At 39.0% G+C, this 14,610-nt stretch overlaps 1 protein-coding gene across 5 annotated transcripts in view; it reads left to right on the plus strand.

The window, feature by feature from the left end:
- The window catches only part of ATP11B (ATPase phospholipid transporting 11B (putative)), a 124,740-nt gene that overhangs the window by 66,232 nt on the left and 43,898 nt on the right, over nt 1–14,610 (plus strand). For all 5 annotated transcript variants that reach the window (XM_075556092.1, XM_075556093.1, XM_075556094.1 and 2 more), the window contains 8 exons: nt 647–889; nt 2,256–2,431; nt 2,946–3,014; nt 4,664–4,737; nt 4,812–4,915; nt 7,735–7,916; nt 9,327–9,530; nt 12,347–12,500. In XM_075556092.1, the coding sequence (XP_075412207.1) occupies nt 647–889; nt 2,256–2,431; nt 2,946–3,014; nt 4,664–4,737; nt 4,812–4,915; nt 7,735–7,916; nt 9,327–9,530; nt 12,347–12,500 (1,206 nt within the window). The remainder of the gene's footprint in view (nt 1–646; nt 890–2,255; nt 2,432–2,945; nt 3,015–4,663; nt 4,738–4,811; nt 4,916–7,734; nt 7,917–9,326; nt 9,531–12,346; nt 12,501–14,610) is intronic.

Genomic DNA, 14,610 nt, shown 5'->3' on the forward strand with positions numbered 1-14,610 from the left:
CCCTGGTTTTAATCTCTTCCATCAATTTTAGACAGCTTCCCACTCCTGACTTCTGTTTCTATCATTTTGTGTTCCTGTTCTCTGTTCTGTACTATTTCTGCAGGTACCGTTTCCCATGCTGGGTTTTTAATCATCCGTCCTTGATTCCAAGTAAGGGATCGTACTTTTGAAAGCAGTGGTTCTCAACCTATAGGTCACGACCCTTTTGCGGGTGGAACAACCCTTTCACTGGGGTCGCCCAATTCATAACAGGAGCAACATGACAGTGATGAAGTAGCAAGGAAAATACTTTTGTGGTTGAGGGGTCACCCCAACATGAGGAACTGTATGAAAGGGTCGCGGCCTGAGGAAGGCTGAGAACCACTGTTTTAAAATGTTATCCAGGAGGTAGGAAAGACATACCACAACCACATGCCCAGTCAGCTGTCGGGGTGGTTATACACTTAAAGTTGCTACAAACTTCAAAGCATATACAGTTTTAAATATTTTGTCTCTCTGACATGTTTATTACTCGATTGTGTTTAGATGGTTAGGATCTCAGTTCTCCATGTATCAATGTTAGTCAGTATACCCTGGAACCCCAGAGACAGGACATGGGGTTTTGTCTGTTTAGTTTGGTGATGTGTTTTGTTCTCCTACCCTCTAGGTGGAGTATGTGTTTACCGATAAAACTGGTACGCTGACGGAGAATGAGATGCAGTTTCGGGAGTGTTCAATTAATGGTATAAAATATCAGGAAATCAACGGTAGACTTGTACCTGAAGGTCCAACACCAGACTCTCCCGATGGAAACGTATCTTACCTCAGTAGTCTCTCCCACCTTAACAACTTAGCTCATCTTCCAGCCAGTTCTTCTTTCAGAACCAGTCCTGAATATGAACTTGAACTAGTAAGTACTTTTTAAACTAATGAATAAAGATTACATTTCAGCAACATCTTCATTTTATGGAATGTTCTTGACGAGTTTCTAGAAAAAAGAAAAGTTTAGGTGTTCAGTGGAGCAATGAGGAGTTATTTCAGATGTATGAACAGGCTCTCATTCAGTGCTATAGAATATAATCCTGGGCTTTTTGTAGCCAGTGTCCGTATCGTTTACCACGCATCTGCCGTAGTTTCTGAGTTTTCACCGTAGCCTTGCGTTAAGGCAAGTTTTTATTATTTTGAAGTGAAGAAGACATTGCTAAGAAACAGTGTAAATATTTTTAACTGATTTTTGTGATCAATCAGGTTTTAAAAACATTTCATTGTGGTTTGTTGGAAAGTTTGCCAAGCTAATTAGTTGTTCATTTTACCATTTACACACTTGTTATTTGGTGACATTAGTGGGAATCCCTTCAGTCTGACCGCACTCTCCCCACTTCCCACCTGGGTTTCCTTTTCCATCAGTCCTTGCTTTCTGACCCTTCCTGCCTTTTTAACTGTGTTTTTAGGAGATGCTGCCCTTTGGGTCTTAAATGCTTGTTCTGAGACGCATTTCCTCGTGGAGTTTAGTGCCATTTGTAGGACTATTTCTTGGCTGAAAGGTGATCCCCAGGAGTGGGTGCAGTTCTGGGTTTGAAGGGTGCCAAAAGGCCACAGTCTAAAGCAGTGGTTCTCGACCTTCCTAATGCTGCGACCCTTTCATACAGTGCCTCATGTCGTGCTGACTCCAACCATAAAATTAATTTCACTGCTACTTCATAACTGTAATTTTGCTACTGTTATGAATCGGGCGACCCCAGTGAAATGGTTGATTGACCCCCAAAGGGGTTGCGACCCATAGGTTGAGAGCTGCTGGTCTAAGGGATTCCACCAGTTTGTATCAAACCATTATGTTGGATCTTTTTTGTTTTGATTTTTGTTTCTTCCTTTCTGTCCAGGCCCTTCTAGTATGATCCTGCTCAGAGTGGTCAGGGATGGCAGCTGGGCACTGCCTAATTCTGATTTCGGGGTTGGAAAGGCTGTGGTCACATGGCCTATTAGTCCTCTGGACTGTTTCCTTGAATCTTTGGTTTTCTTCACTCTGCTTTGCTTCAGATAAAGTTTTTATTACATTTTGAACACAGAAGAGTGACTCCCTACTTTTATGGAGCTGACAATAGATTATTTTTAGCAAGTCAAAGCTAACCATCTATTCAAGCAATTCAGAACTATAGCATTCTTGTTCTAGAACTACATGACAAAAGTATTCTTTGTATTTATGGATATTAAATAATTCTGTTCCTTCCTACTTGAATGGTATTTATTTTTAATCATGATTAATTATATTTTCACAGATTAAAGAACACAACCTCTTTTTCAAGGCAGTCAGCCTCTGCCACACAGTACAGATTAGCAGTGTTCAGACTGATGGCATTGGTGATGGTCCCTGGCAATCGAACCTCACACCCTCCCCCTTAGAGTATTACGCCTCGTCTCCAGATGAAAAGGCCCTAGTGGAAGCTGCTGCAAGGTAGTTTAATGTCATTTCCAAGCCTTATGAAAAGTACTTTCTTTAAATGAAGCATGAAATTATTCAAGTACCATCATTCTAAATTGTCAAACAGAGTCATCATTTTAAATTGTCTAATTCATAAACATAGAGATAGAAGTGCATTTTAAATTAAATTCCAAATGAGAAATAATTGAAGTGTATTACGTTTGCCCTTGTGCCAGCATTGAGTCATGTTTGCAAGAGAGCCCTTACAACCTGGTTTCTATGAAACATAACTAATGTGATTATGTAACAAGTTCTTCTGTGCAGCCGCTTTGGAACTGTTTCGTTAACAAATACGAATAGTAGTTGTTCTCTGCCTGCTCTGATCATTCAGGTGCTTGAAAGTAGCTATAAATTCATAGGAAATATTTTTAAATGCATTCCAAGTGCTTGTTTTAGACGTTTTTCAAGCCAAGTTAATAATAAAGCATCATGAAATGTGAAATGTCATCCCTTAAATTTGATATTTCTTTCTCATTTTAATCTCCAGAATTGGCATTGTATTTATTGGCAATTCTGAAGAAACTATGGAAGTTAAAATACTTGGAAAATTGGAACGGTAATTTTTAACACCCGTATATTGTAATTTACTCTATGTTAAGTATGTAGCGTATAGTTCAGGGATCCATAAAGTACGGCTTTAGGGAAACCTGGACCATGGCCTTTCTCTGCATAGCCCAGGAGCTACGTTATAGGTTCCCTCCCCTGCACTAACCCCCACCCCCGCTCCACAGACAGAGCTTAAAGGAGCTGCCCCTCCGCAGGAGAAGTTTACTGACTCCTGCTCTGGTCTTTATTACGGCCTTGTAGCTTATTGAAGTAGGGATAGTCGGCTGTGACTCTTTCATCAATATTCAGCTTGCTGACCCTGGGAGTTGGTTTCGGGTTCCTTTGTGCATCTGCACCCCTGGAGCTGTGGGTTTCCTAAGTCTCCAGTCCTTTATGCCCTTTGAGTTTATCTTTCAAACATGAAGGAAAGACTCTCTTTTAAAAAAGACTTTCCTGTTTCATCAAATTGGTCCATGCCTACGATACTCTGCTTTTATCAGTTTTAATCCTATCTCAACTCTAACTTTGCTTTTCCAGAATATGCCTTTCTTAATTGAATAGCGTCCATTTGTTGGCTACTTCCTGGTGGAAGCTCCTCTTGCTTGCTTATTCCAGTTTATAAACCATTTCGGACTTTTATACGAAGCATCATATAAAATGAAATCTTTCAAAATATTATTCTTTGATATGTGCAACACATTGCATTTTCACACAGTTTTACAGGATTCATATGGAAGACTTTGCAAGTCACACCTGACCCATCATTTTTCCCAACGGTCTTATTGGCATATAATTCACGGAGCACACAGTTCAGTCTTTTGGTGAAGAAGAGTTGGACAGTCATTGTCAGTCTTCTTCAGTCTTTTACTCATCGTTGTCAGCTTCCATATTCCCCCAGCTTCCCCAGCATACCTCCCCCAAGCGACCATTGACGCAGTTACTGCCTCCGTGTTTCATAGACAGAAAAACTCGAAAAACTAAACAAACAGCAATAAAAAATTAACAGGAATAACAAAGTAAAACAGATAAAAACCTCAATCAACAAGAAAGCAGAAAATATTAAAAACTAGAACCAATTTAAATGGACCATCAGGAACTCAAATGATGGGGTACTACATTTTAACTTCACCTCATCTGCAACAATCCCCTTTGCAGTGCATTTGACAACTCACTTGAGAGGCATTTGTGTTGGTTGCTCTCCCACCCCCACCCCACCCCTCACACACCCTTGCCCAGGTGCAGCATCGCTCTGGGATGAGCCTCTCTCTGTCAGCAATGGGAGGGCGTGGTGTTGCTCAGGTGTGCTGGGATGCAAACTATTCCAGTCCTTGCTCTGCTCTGCCCTTCGTCAACCTATCTGACCTTAGGCAAATTACTTTATCTTTCTGACTTAATCATCCTCTTTCACAAAATGACATGAGACCTACTTTGTTGGGTTCTTATGAGTATTAACTGACATAAAGTATATGAGGTAAAAGTACTTAATAGATGTCACTTCCTTTTATTCCTATCTTGTGTTGTTATTAAGACTCAGTCATCTGGAAATGTACTGAGATTAATTTCTTGTTCTAAGTTAGCCATTTTATATCTACTTAAAGGAATTCTTTCCAGATACTCATTTAATATTCCTAAAAAGTCAAAGTTTTGTCTTTTCCTTAGGTACAAACTGCTTCATGTCCTGGAGTTTGACTCAGATCGTAGAAGAATGAGTGTCATCGTTCAGGCACCTTCAGGTAACCAATCTACACTTGTATGGGTTTTTACTGGTCTCATAATAAGAACTTGATAGCTAATGACTTCTTTTCAGGTGAGAAGTTTTTATTTGCTAAAGGAGCTGAATCATCAATTCTCCCTAGATGTATAGGTGGAGAAATTGAGAAAACAAGAATTCATGTCGATGAATTTGCTCTGGTGAGTGCAAATTTCTTATTTTTCAAAACAGTTTCAAAACTGCGAAAAATATATCATTTAGAATTAATGTGATAAATAATAAAATTGTAAGAGAGCCCAAGTGTTGTTTTTGCATTAACTGTTTATTAAAAATTATAAAAGTTCTGGGGTTCTTTTGTTACATTATATGTTGGCTTTACTTTTTTTTTTAACATTTTATTAGGGACTCATACAACTCTTAATCACAATCCATACATACATCAATTGTATAAAGCACATCGGTACATGTTTTGCCCTGATCATTTTCAAAGCATTTGCTCTCCACTTAAGCCCTTTGCATCAAGTCCTCCTTTTTTCCCCTCCCTCCCCGCTCCCCCCTCCCTCAGGCTTCACTTTTTTGTGAATAAAACTTAACTTGTTACCTGCTACATTCGTGTTCTCTTTTTGAACCTTTAAATTCAGAATGTGATGTAAAAATACAAAAATCATTGATATTAATTCTATTTTTTAAAGGGGAACTTATTTTTAAAATACAGGGGATTCATAAACAGTAAATATTGACAAAGACTAAAACTATCACCTATTACTAGTCGGACTATAAAATGGTACAACCACTTTGCAAGACAGGTTGACAGTTCTTCAATAGGTTAAACATAGAGTAATCATATGACTCAGCAATTCCACTCCCAGGTTTTGCTCAAAGTGAATTCACGTGAACAGGAAAATTCTTAACTGTCTATTTCAGTCTTAGGGCTCAGTGGTCTCTCATTTCTACACTTCTGTAAATATCTACTCCATGCTCTCTGCTCACCTGCCTCCTTTACTTACTTATGATTTCTTTCTCTCTTTTTAAAATAATTGTATTGGAGGCTGTACAACTCTTATCACAATCCATACATACATCCATTGTGTCAAGCACATTTGTACATTTGTTCCCCTCATCATTCTCAAAACATTTGCTTTCTACTTGAACCCTTGGTATCAGCTCCTCATTTTTCCCTCCCTCCCCGCTCCCCACTCCCTCATGAGCCCTTGATAATTGGTAAATTATTATTTTGTCATATCTTACACTGTCCGACATCTCCCTTCACCCACTTTTCTGTTGTGCTTGTATTTATCTTCCATTATTTGCTTTCTGTTTGTGATCAAATTCTTCATCCACATTATAGCTTCCATGACAGTAAAGACATTGTACTATTTGACCACCATTTATCTATTGATCTGTCTATTTAATTTTGATATATTGTCTTCCCTTTCACCCAAGTTTTAACGCATGTCTACCCTCTATCCTCTGGCTTTACCTTCCTGTCCTGTTTCTGGTCCCTTTCAAAGAATGATTCTTGTAGGAGGAAAGCCTTTTAGTGACTTTTTATATAGCAGTATCATACAATGTTTCCCCTTTTGTGATTGACAGATTTCACTCAGCATGCTCTCCAGGATCATCTGTGCTGTAGGGTGTTCCTGATTCAGTAGGACTCTTCAGCATGGCGTGGCACATTCCATTGTGTGTCTGTGCTGCAGTTCTATGCGTTCTCCCCTTGAAGGACATTTAAGTGGTTTCCATCGTTTTGTTACTGTGAATAGTGCTGCAGGGAATATGCGTGTGCAGGTACCTGTTCATGGCTCTTGTTTCTCCAAGATGTGTGCCACACACAGCTGAGCCACAGAGTCTTTCTACCTGGAACATTTGGAGGGAGCCCCACACTGCTGCTCTCCACAGTGATCGCACATTTTATAGTCTGACCGGCAGTGTGTGAGGGTGACAGTCTGAACTGTGCCTGGACAGCCATTTGTTGTCGTCGTCGTTTCCTGTTTTGGTTTGGTTTGTTATTAGTGCTGGAGTTTTGATTGGCACCATTTTAATATCCAGAACAATGCTGGAACATAGTTGGTACTCAGGAAAGAAAAGTGAGTGGATTATTTCATATTTGAATGAGTAGCTGATGGCACGTTCACTATTCTGTAAGGGAAAGTTGTTTTTAGGTGTGGCTTGTTTGTAAATAAGGTAACTGTTCCTTGAATCTGCTAAATAGTGTCATGTAGTATTTTAAAACATCCATTTCAGGTGAGTGAGTGGGAGGGGGAAAAACAAACAGCCACTTCCAAATTCTGGTGGTAAAATACTGGTTTGGAGTTTTTCAAGGGGAAGTGTGTAACAAGCAAAGGTACTTTGATTATTCTTTCTATACTATTAAGCATCAACTTCCAGACATTGGTGCCATAAGAAAAACTTGAGCTCAAAATATGATAATGAAATATATATTCCTACGTTTGCTATAGTTCCAGTTTAACAATGTATAATGATTAATTGTACCTTGTTTATTCAGTGGATGTAAAAAGTATGAAGGAGCCATGGTAGCTTAGTGGTGATGCATTCGGCTACTAACGCAGCGTCAGCAGTTTGGAACCACCAGAGACTCCTCAGGAAAACGATGACGCTGAGACGTCGGACAGGGCGAGACACGACAAGATAATAACTTATACATTGAAGGGGCTCAGGAGGGAGGGGAAAAGAGGAGCTGATGCCAGGGGCTTAGATAGAGAGCAAATGTTTTGAGAATGATGAGGGCGATGAATGTACCAATGTGCTTTACACAATTGATGTGTGTATGGATTGTGATAAGAGTTGTAAGAGCCCCTAATAAAACGATAAAAAAACTAAAAAGAAAAAAGATGACGCTTTCAACTTTCCTGAAGAGTTACGCTTCCTGTCCTGTAAAGATCTCTCTGAGATGGAATAAACTTGTTGGCAGTGAGTTTGCTTTTGGAATTTTTCTTTCAGTGGACCTAAAATGTATTGTTAGAAATGATCATTTTTGTCTTTATTTTATTGTTTTTAGAAAGGGCTAAGAACTCTATGTATAGCCTATAGACAGTTTGCACCTAAAGAATATGAAGTAATAGATAGACGCCTATTTGAAGCCAGGACGGCCTTGCAACAACGGGAAGAGAAATTGGCCAACGTCTTCCAGTTCATAGAGAAAGACTTGATTCTGCTTGGAGCTACAGCAGTAGAAGATAGGTAAGGATCAGATAAACAGGCAAAAGCATTTCTCTTTCATAAATATTCTCTAGCCTTGTTATAAGTTCTACTTATCAGCATCCCAAATATAGTTAAAATGCACAGCCAAAACTTAAATTATTCCCATTCAATTGATATAATTTGTTCTATCTAGAAATATGAAACCGATAAAAGGAAAGCACATTTTTTTCCCAAAAGGTGTGAATTTTTAGACTACTCCTTAGCATGCCCTACAAACCTTAACGATACAGTCCCTGCTTAATTTTCCAACCTCACCTCCCGCCATTGCCCGTCCACTTTATACCACAGCCACACCCAACTGGTAAGTTCCCCTCTGAATCCCATCTCTAAATGAAAACTACTCTCTTCTGTGGGTTCTGTTCCTCTTGGCAAAGCTGTGCTCATCCTGGAATCATCTTTCCTCGTATCCACCTGTGAAGATCTGTTCTTAAGGTACAGTTCACATGCTGCTTCCAACTCAGGAGCACTTCTCTCAGCTGACAGCAGGATAAAGCATGCTCTCATAAAAGTTCTCTGTTTCATTAGTTTCCTGAGACTCCTCGTGTGGCGCGACATGGCATTGTTTCACACTCTCTCTCCCGTTAGCCTGTGAGTTTCGTGAGTCCATTTATTCTTGGTCTTCATGTCCCAGCATCTTCCTCAATGTCTGCCCCACAGTTTCTTGAATTAAATTGAATTCTACAAATTAAGCCTATAGCTTATTCCTCTCTAATTTTTAAGCCTTAGAGTGTTAGCATTTTTGTTCTTCAATAAAAGTGTCCATTTACACTGTCTTTGGGACTTCAGGTGGTGCTTTCGGCAAGTAGGTCGTCTTTTATTCACCATGGTTTGCTATTCCAAGTCATGATAGGAGAAATTTCCTATCAAAATAAGAAAAACATGCTTTGATTTTGAAATTTAAGACATAATAAGTTTTACTTACACCAATTAATTATTTTGGTTTCATAAAAATCAACTTTGCAGATATGAAACTATACATTTTAATTCATTGATTTTTATGTTAATCAGGTCATCGCTAATGTAGGTATTCTTGATTTTTGCCCAAATAGGGGAAACTTCAACTTTACTGCTATACTTTGAGCTTCTTACATCAGGTATTCAGAATTTGACTTTTGGGCACAGTGAATTCAGCACTGGCCTGCTTACCTGAAAGGCCGGTAGTTGGCTAGCACCTCCTAGCCACTCTGAGAGCATTGCGACCATCTGCTTCCTAAAGTGTTCCGGCCTCGGGCGCCCTGGGGGGCAGGTCTGCTCCACCCTAGAGGATCCCGATGAGTCGGGATTGACTCGGTGTCTGTGGGGTTTTGTTTTGCTTTGCTGTGTGCCTTGTTCTTAATACACAGTACACAACCCAAAACGATGAGCACCGTCAGTTCTTCTCTTTTTCAGGCTACAAGACAAAGTTCGAGAAACAATTGAAGCATTAAGAATGGCTGGTATTAAAGTGTGGGTCCTTACTGGAGATAAACATGAAACTGCTGTTAGTGTCAGTTTGTCATGTGGACATTTTCACCGAACCATGAACATCCTTGAACTTACAAACCAGAAATCAGACAGTGGATGTGCTGAACAATTAAGGCGACTTGCCAGAAGGTAAGCTGATAAATATCTGGATCATGTAATTCAGGACTCCGCGCGCTGTGGCCCACTGCTGAACATGTAACCAACCCATAGTCTGCTCTGAACAGCTCATGAGCCACAATTGGTTTTACATTTTTACCGGCTGTTAAAGAATCCAAAGGAAAATAGTATTTTATAGCAACATGAAAATTATTTGAACTTCAAATTTCAGTGTCTATAAATAAAGCTTTAATACAACACAGCCACATTCATTTGCTTATGTACTGCAAACCTGAGTAGTTGTGACAGGGACCTTATGAAGTATACTCATTTCCAATGGCTGCTTGATGCCTTACAAATTCTTAACATATGTCCAGCGGTGGGGTCACTATGAGTCAGATAGATTCGAAGGCAGTGGGGGTGGCTTTTATGTGCTCCTCGTGTTATGAGCTGAACACATCTTACCTGAAAACAGAGGGCTGTTCCTCAGACCAGTGTCTGATGTGCAGTGAAACCAGTGATGTTTTCCTCTGGGTGCCTGTGGCCCGTTGCGCCCCTGCGTGCTGGCCTGCGTGAAGGCACTTGCACCAGAGTGTAAATCTGTGCACTGTTTCATCATGAGGGGCAGAATTATGGATCATCTGCTTGGCAATGGAGTTTATTTAAAAACTGGTGGAAACTCCCTGTCTCTTTCTGGCTAACAGTATGTAACCAGCTACCAATAGACCAGTACCTGAGTGATTTTTGTGTAACATAAACCTACAAAGGAGGTCTTATTTATATTGCATTATGTCTGTATCTGACAGTACAGTCCAATTGGGGGCTTAATATTAAGAGACCGTACTAATATTTTAAGTTTTATTGACCTATAATTCACGTACTATGCAATTTAGTGGTTTAATGTATTTAGAAGAGTTGTGCAGTCCTCAGCACCATCAATTTCACAGCTTATCCTTCAATCGTGTACTCACTATTATTCACTCTCCTTTACTTCCCCTACCTCTCCTGCCCAAACCCCACGGAACCACTAATCCAATTACTGTCTCTTTGGATTAACTATCCTGGACTTCATGTAAAGAAAATCATACTAAAAGCCCCCAAAACAACAAAATAAAACTCAGAAAAATTTTAATCTAAGAGAAAGCAGAAAACAGTAGAAACTAGAACAAATTAATAATGAGTCAACTAAGAAAATAAATGATAACCTATTAAGTTTTCACCTAACTATATCTGCAGTAATCCACTTTCCAGTGCAGTCTGTCTAAGTGTAAGACTATTCACTTAGAAGGTCAAAGGTCCAAAGGAATTCAAGGAAGCCTTACTCCTCCTGGGGACTCTGCAAATGAATTTTGGACCATCCCTGTCATTCATGCGGTTGTTTTTGTTAGGTGCCGTCGACTTGGTTCCAACCCATGGCAACCCTGTTATGACAGAAGGAAACACCGCCCCATCCTATGCAAGCCTCACAATTGCTGTTACGTTTGAGCCCTTTGTTGCAGCCACTGCGGCAGACCCTCTTTCTTTGCTGCCTCTCTACTTAACGTAGCACGATGTTCTTTTTCACCGGCTGATCTCTGCCGGTAACATGCCCAAAGTCCTTGAGACAAAATCTCACCATCCATGGCAGTTCTTCTGAGGGGACTTGTTGCCCATAGTGCTGTTAGTCTTCTTCACCAGCACCATAATTCAAACCCACCAAGTCCTTTTCGTCTTCCTTATTCCGTGTCCAACTTGAATATGCATATGAAGTGACTAGAAATACTATGGTTTGCATCAGGCTGACCTGAGTCCTCAAAGTATCACTCTTGCTTGTCAACACTTTAAAGAAGTCTTGTTGCAGCAGGTGTATTTAATGCACTGTGTTGTTTGGTGTCTTGACCATGAGCATTGATTGTAGATCCAAGCAAGACAAACTCCTAGATAATTTCAGTCTTTTCTCCAACTAGTATCATGTTACCTATTGGTCCAGTTGTAAGGGTTTTTTTCAATTGAAAATATTTTCAATATTTTGCCCATAGAATCTATAACATTGCAATTTGAGACCTCAATGTTTTCTTCAGTTCTTCTGTTTTAAGATGCTGAGCATGGTCTTCCTTTGTGGTTTTCTAGCTAGCTCCGAGTCTTTGCACATTGTCAATCATCGCCTTCTGCAAACTAGGCGCTCAGAATTTAAACTTCACTATTCCTCTGATCTTGGATTTTATCATTTACAATCCTGGGCTCACACAGGCTGCTGTGCTTCTTCCATGTGGACTTAGCTGGCGCCTCACTGGTAGCGGCTGCTTGTTTTAAAGAAACCCTTCAAAACCCCATGTACAATTATTTCTAATAGCTGGGCACCATCTGATTTCTTCACCATACTTTTCTATAGCACCCACATCTTCAGTAATGAGACAATACTGATATTGTAATTTCTCTCCACATTTATATGTATATAATCTCACTCATGAATCGTTTTGAAAATTCTTGATGTCATTCAATTTTCTTAAATCAGAATCTACTAAATCCATAACTAAGCATATTTCTATGTTTTAAGGATGTCCATACAATTTATAAAAATAGCCTTTATCCGAGTGTTACAATTCAGAGTTTAAAAAATATAGTTATTGTATCTGGCATATCCCCTAATTATACAGTTTAACCTCATCTTTTATACTGATTGTATCAGTGACTCTCAGTTCTGATTACTCCTAATTTTCAGATGATAAAACTGAATTTGTTCTCAGACATATTGGTCTTGATATGGTAAAGTCTGTAAATCTATCACTGAGAATCTTTGTGGACTTTATGAGTCTAAATAAGTTGCCTTGAAAGTATCTTACAGGGGATATAATTGATTTGTCTTTCAGAATTACAGAGGATCATGTGATTCAGCACGGCCTGGTCGTCGATGGGACCAGCCTATCTCTTGCACTCAGGGAGCATGAAAAATTATTTATGGAAGTTTGCAGAAATTGCTCAGCTGTCTTGTGCTGTCGTATGGCACCGCTGCAGAAAGCAAAAGTATGTGTGGGTGATAAGCGGTTCCAGAAAGATCTTTAGATGTGAAATTTATCTAATGGTTCGTTAGCTGTATAAAAATATTTGGGTCATTCAGCTTTACAGAAAAGGCAACTGGAGAATAGAACCTAAATAAGCCAGCCATAGAAGTTGATAAGATCTGTAGAACTGTCATTTAAAAAATTTTAGTACACAAAAATTGCTTTGAGATGAGCTATAAAACCATCCTCTGTTGAGGTAGATTTTTAATGTATTGTTTAAAATAAGAGTGAAGAAGCAACCAGTGGATTTTGAGTCACAATGTTTCTATTCTATTAACCTTAGTGATGTAAATGGAACATTAAAAGGTCTCTTAGCTAGTGATCACACATTACGTTTTCATATCATGTTTTATATTTCAAATCCCTTCAACTCTAGAGAAGTAGACCCTACAGACTTTTGAGAGAAGAACTGAAAGCATGCCATTCTCGGCTCTGAGTTCATCATGGCTGATGTATGTATTTTCTTCGCATAACACTGAGGGTCTCTTCTAAAGTAAATCATCATAGAAAGATAAGTAAATGGAAACAAAAAGTGTTTAAACTACTGAACAATTACTTCACAGTGCTCCTTGTTTCCATTACTATGACTACTGTCAGAACCAGTGAGGAGACCCAGGTCCAGTAAGTGACTGGCCCACAGGCCGACAAGGGGCTAGCTATGCCTTACGTAGATTACAAGCACACGCCTTTGCCTCTCTATTAAGCCCCGCATTTTGTCCATTCGCTATCACACATTTATTTAATCAAATATTATCTTCCTTTATATGATAGTCTATACAAATATAATGTATATTTCATGTAAAAGCAAATCGGAATTTCAAATCTTTGTAATCTTTTCCTGAGAACGACTGAGTAAGAAACATGTTTGAAAGCTAGAGTAGACCCCAGAGATGCAAAACGCTTTAGAATGTGTCCTGTCGAAGTGTAGAGACCGCCACAGACAAGGTATGTGACTCTCTCTAGCTTTATCTGAAGACCAAACTCAGGAGAATCATTTATAGTCTGACAAGATGGTTTTCAAACACTCTTTTTTTTTTAATAAATTATTTTATTGGGGCTCATACAACTCTGATCACAATCCATACATACATCAATTGAGTAAAGCACCCTTATACATTCGTTACCCTCGTCATTCTCAAAATTCGCCTTCCACTTGGGTTCCTGGAATCAGCTCATTTTCCTTTTTTCCCTTCAAACACTCTTTAACCACTCTTGATACTGAATCTTGGTATTTTGCTATTAGATAAGATAATTTGATCTTCCCAAATTGAACCCCACAAGAGTTTGTTTTTAATTTGATTCATTTAGTGCACCATTATTTAAGGGGCAGGGGGAGAGTTGAATCCATGGTCTTATGAAATCAGGAGAAGTATTTGACCTTAATTTTGTCATTACTTTTAAAAACCTCCAAGTTTAGCTTCTGTAAGAATATGTAGAGGAGTTGATCATACTCTTTCTTTCTTTTTTTTTTTAAGTAACAGACCTTCTTGAAAATCTTATTTAAATGACAGACAACCCATGTTCGCTTCCCAGCAAAGAAGCTCTCATCTCTGTGACTTGCTTTAAGGTGCTGCCACTAGATCGCTAAAAATGTGACATAAAACCCCCGAGAGAGCATTTGGTGAATAAGGAATTTGCAGAGTAAGAATACAAATTCACAGTAGCCTGACCAAGATAGTATTTTCTCCCCGGCTGCTGTGTCTCATCATTCTCTATGTAATTGGTCATAAGTGTCTTTAGCACTAAAATTAGTTCACACTTTCAAGCTTCCATTTTTCCTTTTTTTCAATTTTTTTCTTGTAAATTAGATGGGGGTTATATTTCAGGTCATCAGCTTGTATTTAACATTTAAAGAACTAATCAAACCCCCCTCATCAAGCTTCTTTTTGCTTGAGTTTCCTTGTAGTAAATGGTTAAAACCTAAAATTGGTTTTTAAAAGTTCATAGTTCTTCGCTTAATGTTAAAATAAAAATGTGAACTAAGTATTCTCACATATAATTTAAATAGTAATAGCTACTATGTACGAAATCCCTGCTCTGTTCTAGGGGCACTGTGCTAAGCTTCTTTGTTT

This window comes from Tenrec ecaudatus, chromosome 8, assembly GCF_050624435.1.
Source record: "Tenrec ecaudatus isolate mTenEca1 chromosome 8, mTenEca1.hap1, whole genome shotgun sequence".
NCBI classification, from domain to species: Eukaryota; Metazoa; Chordata; class Mammalia; order Afrosoricida; family Tenrecidae; genus Tenrec; species Tenrec ecaudatus.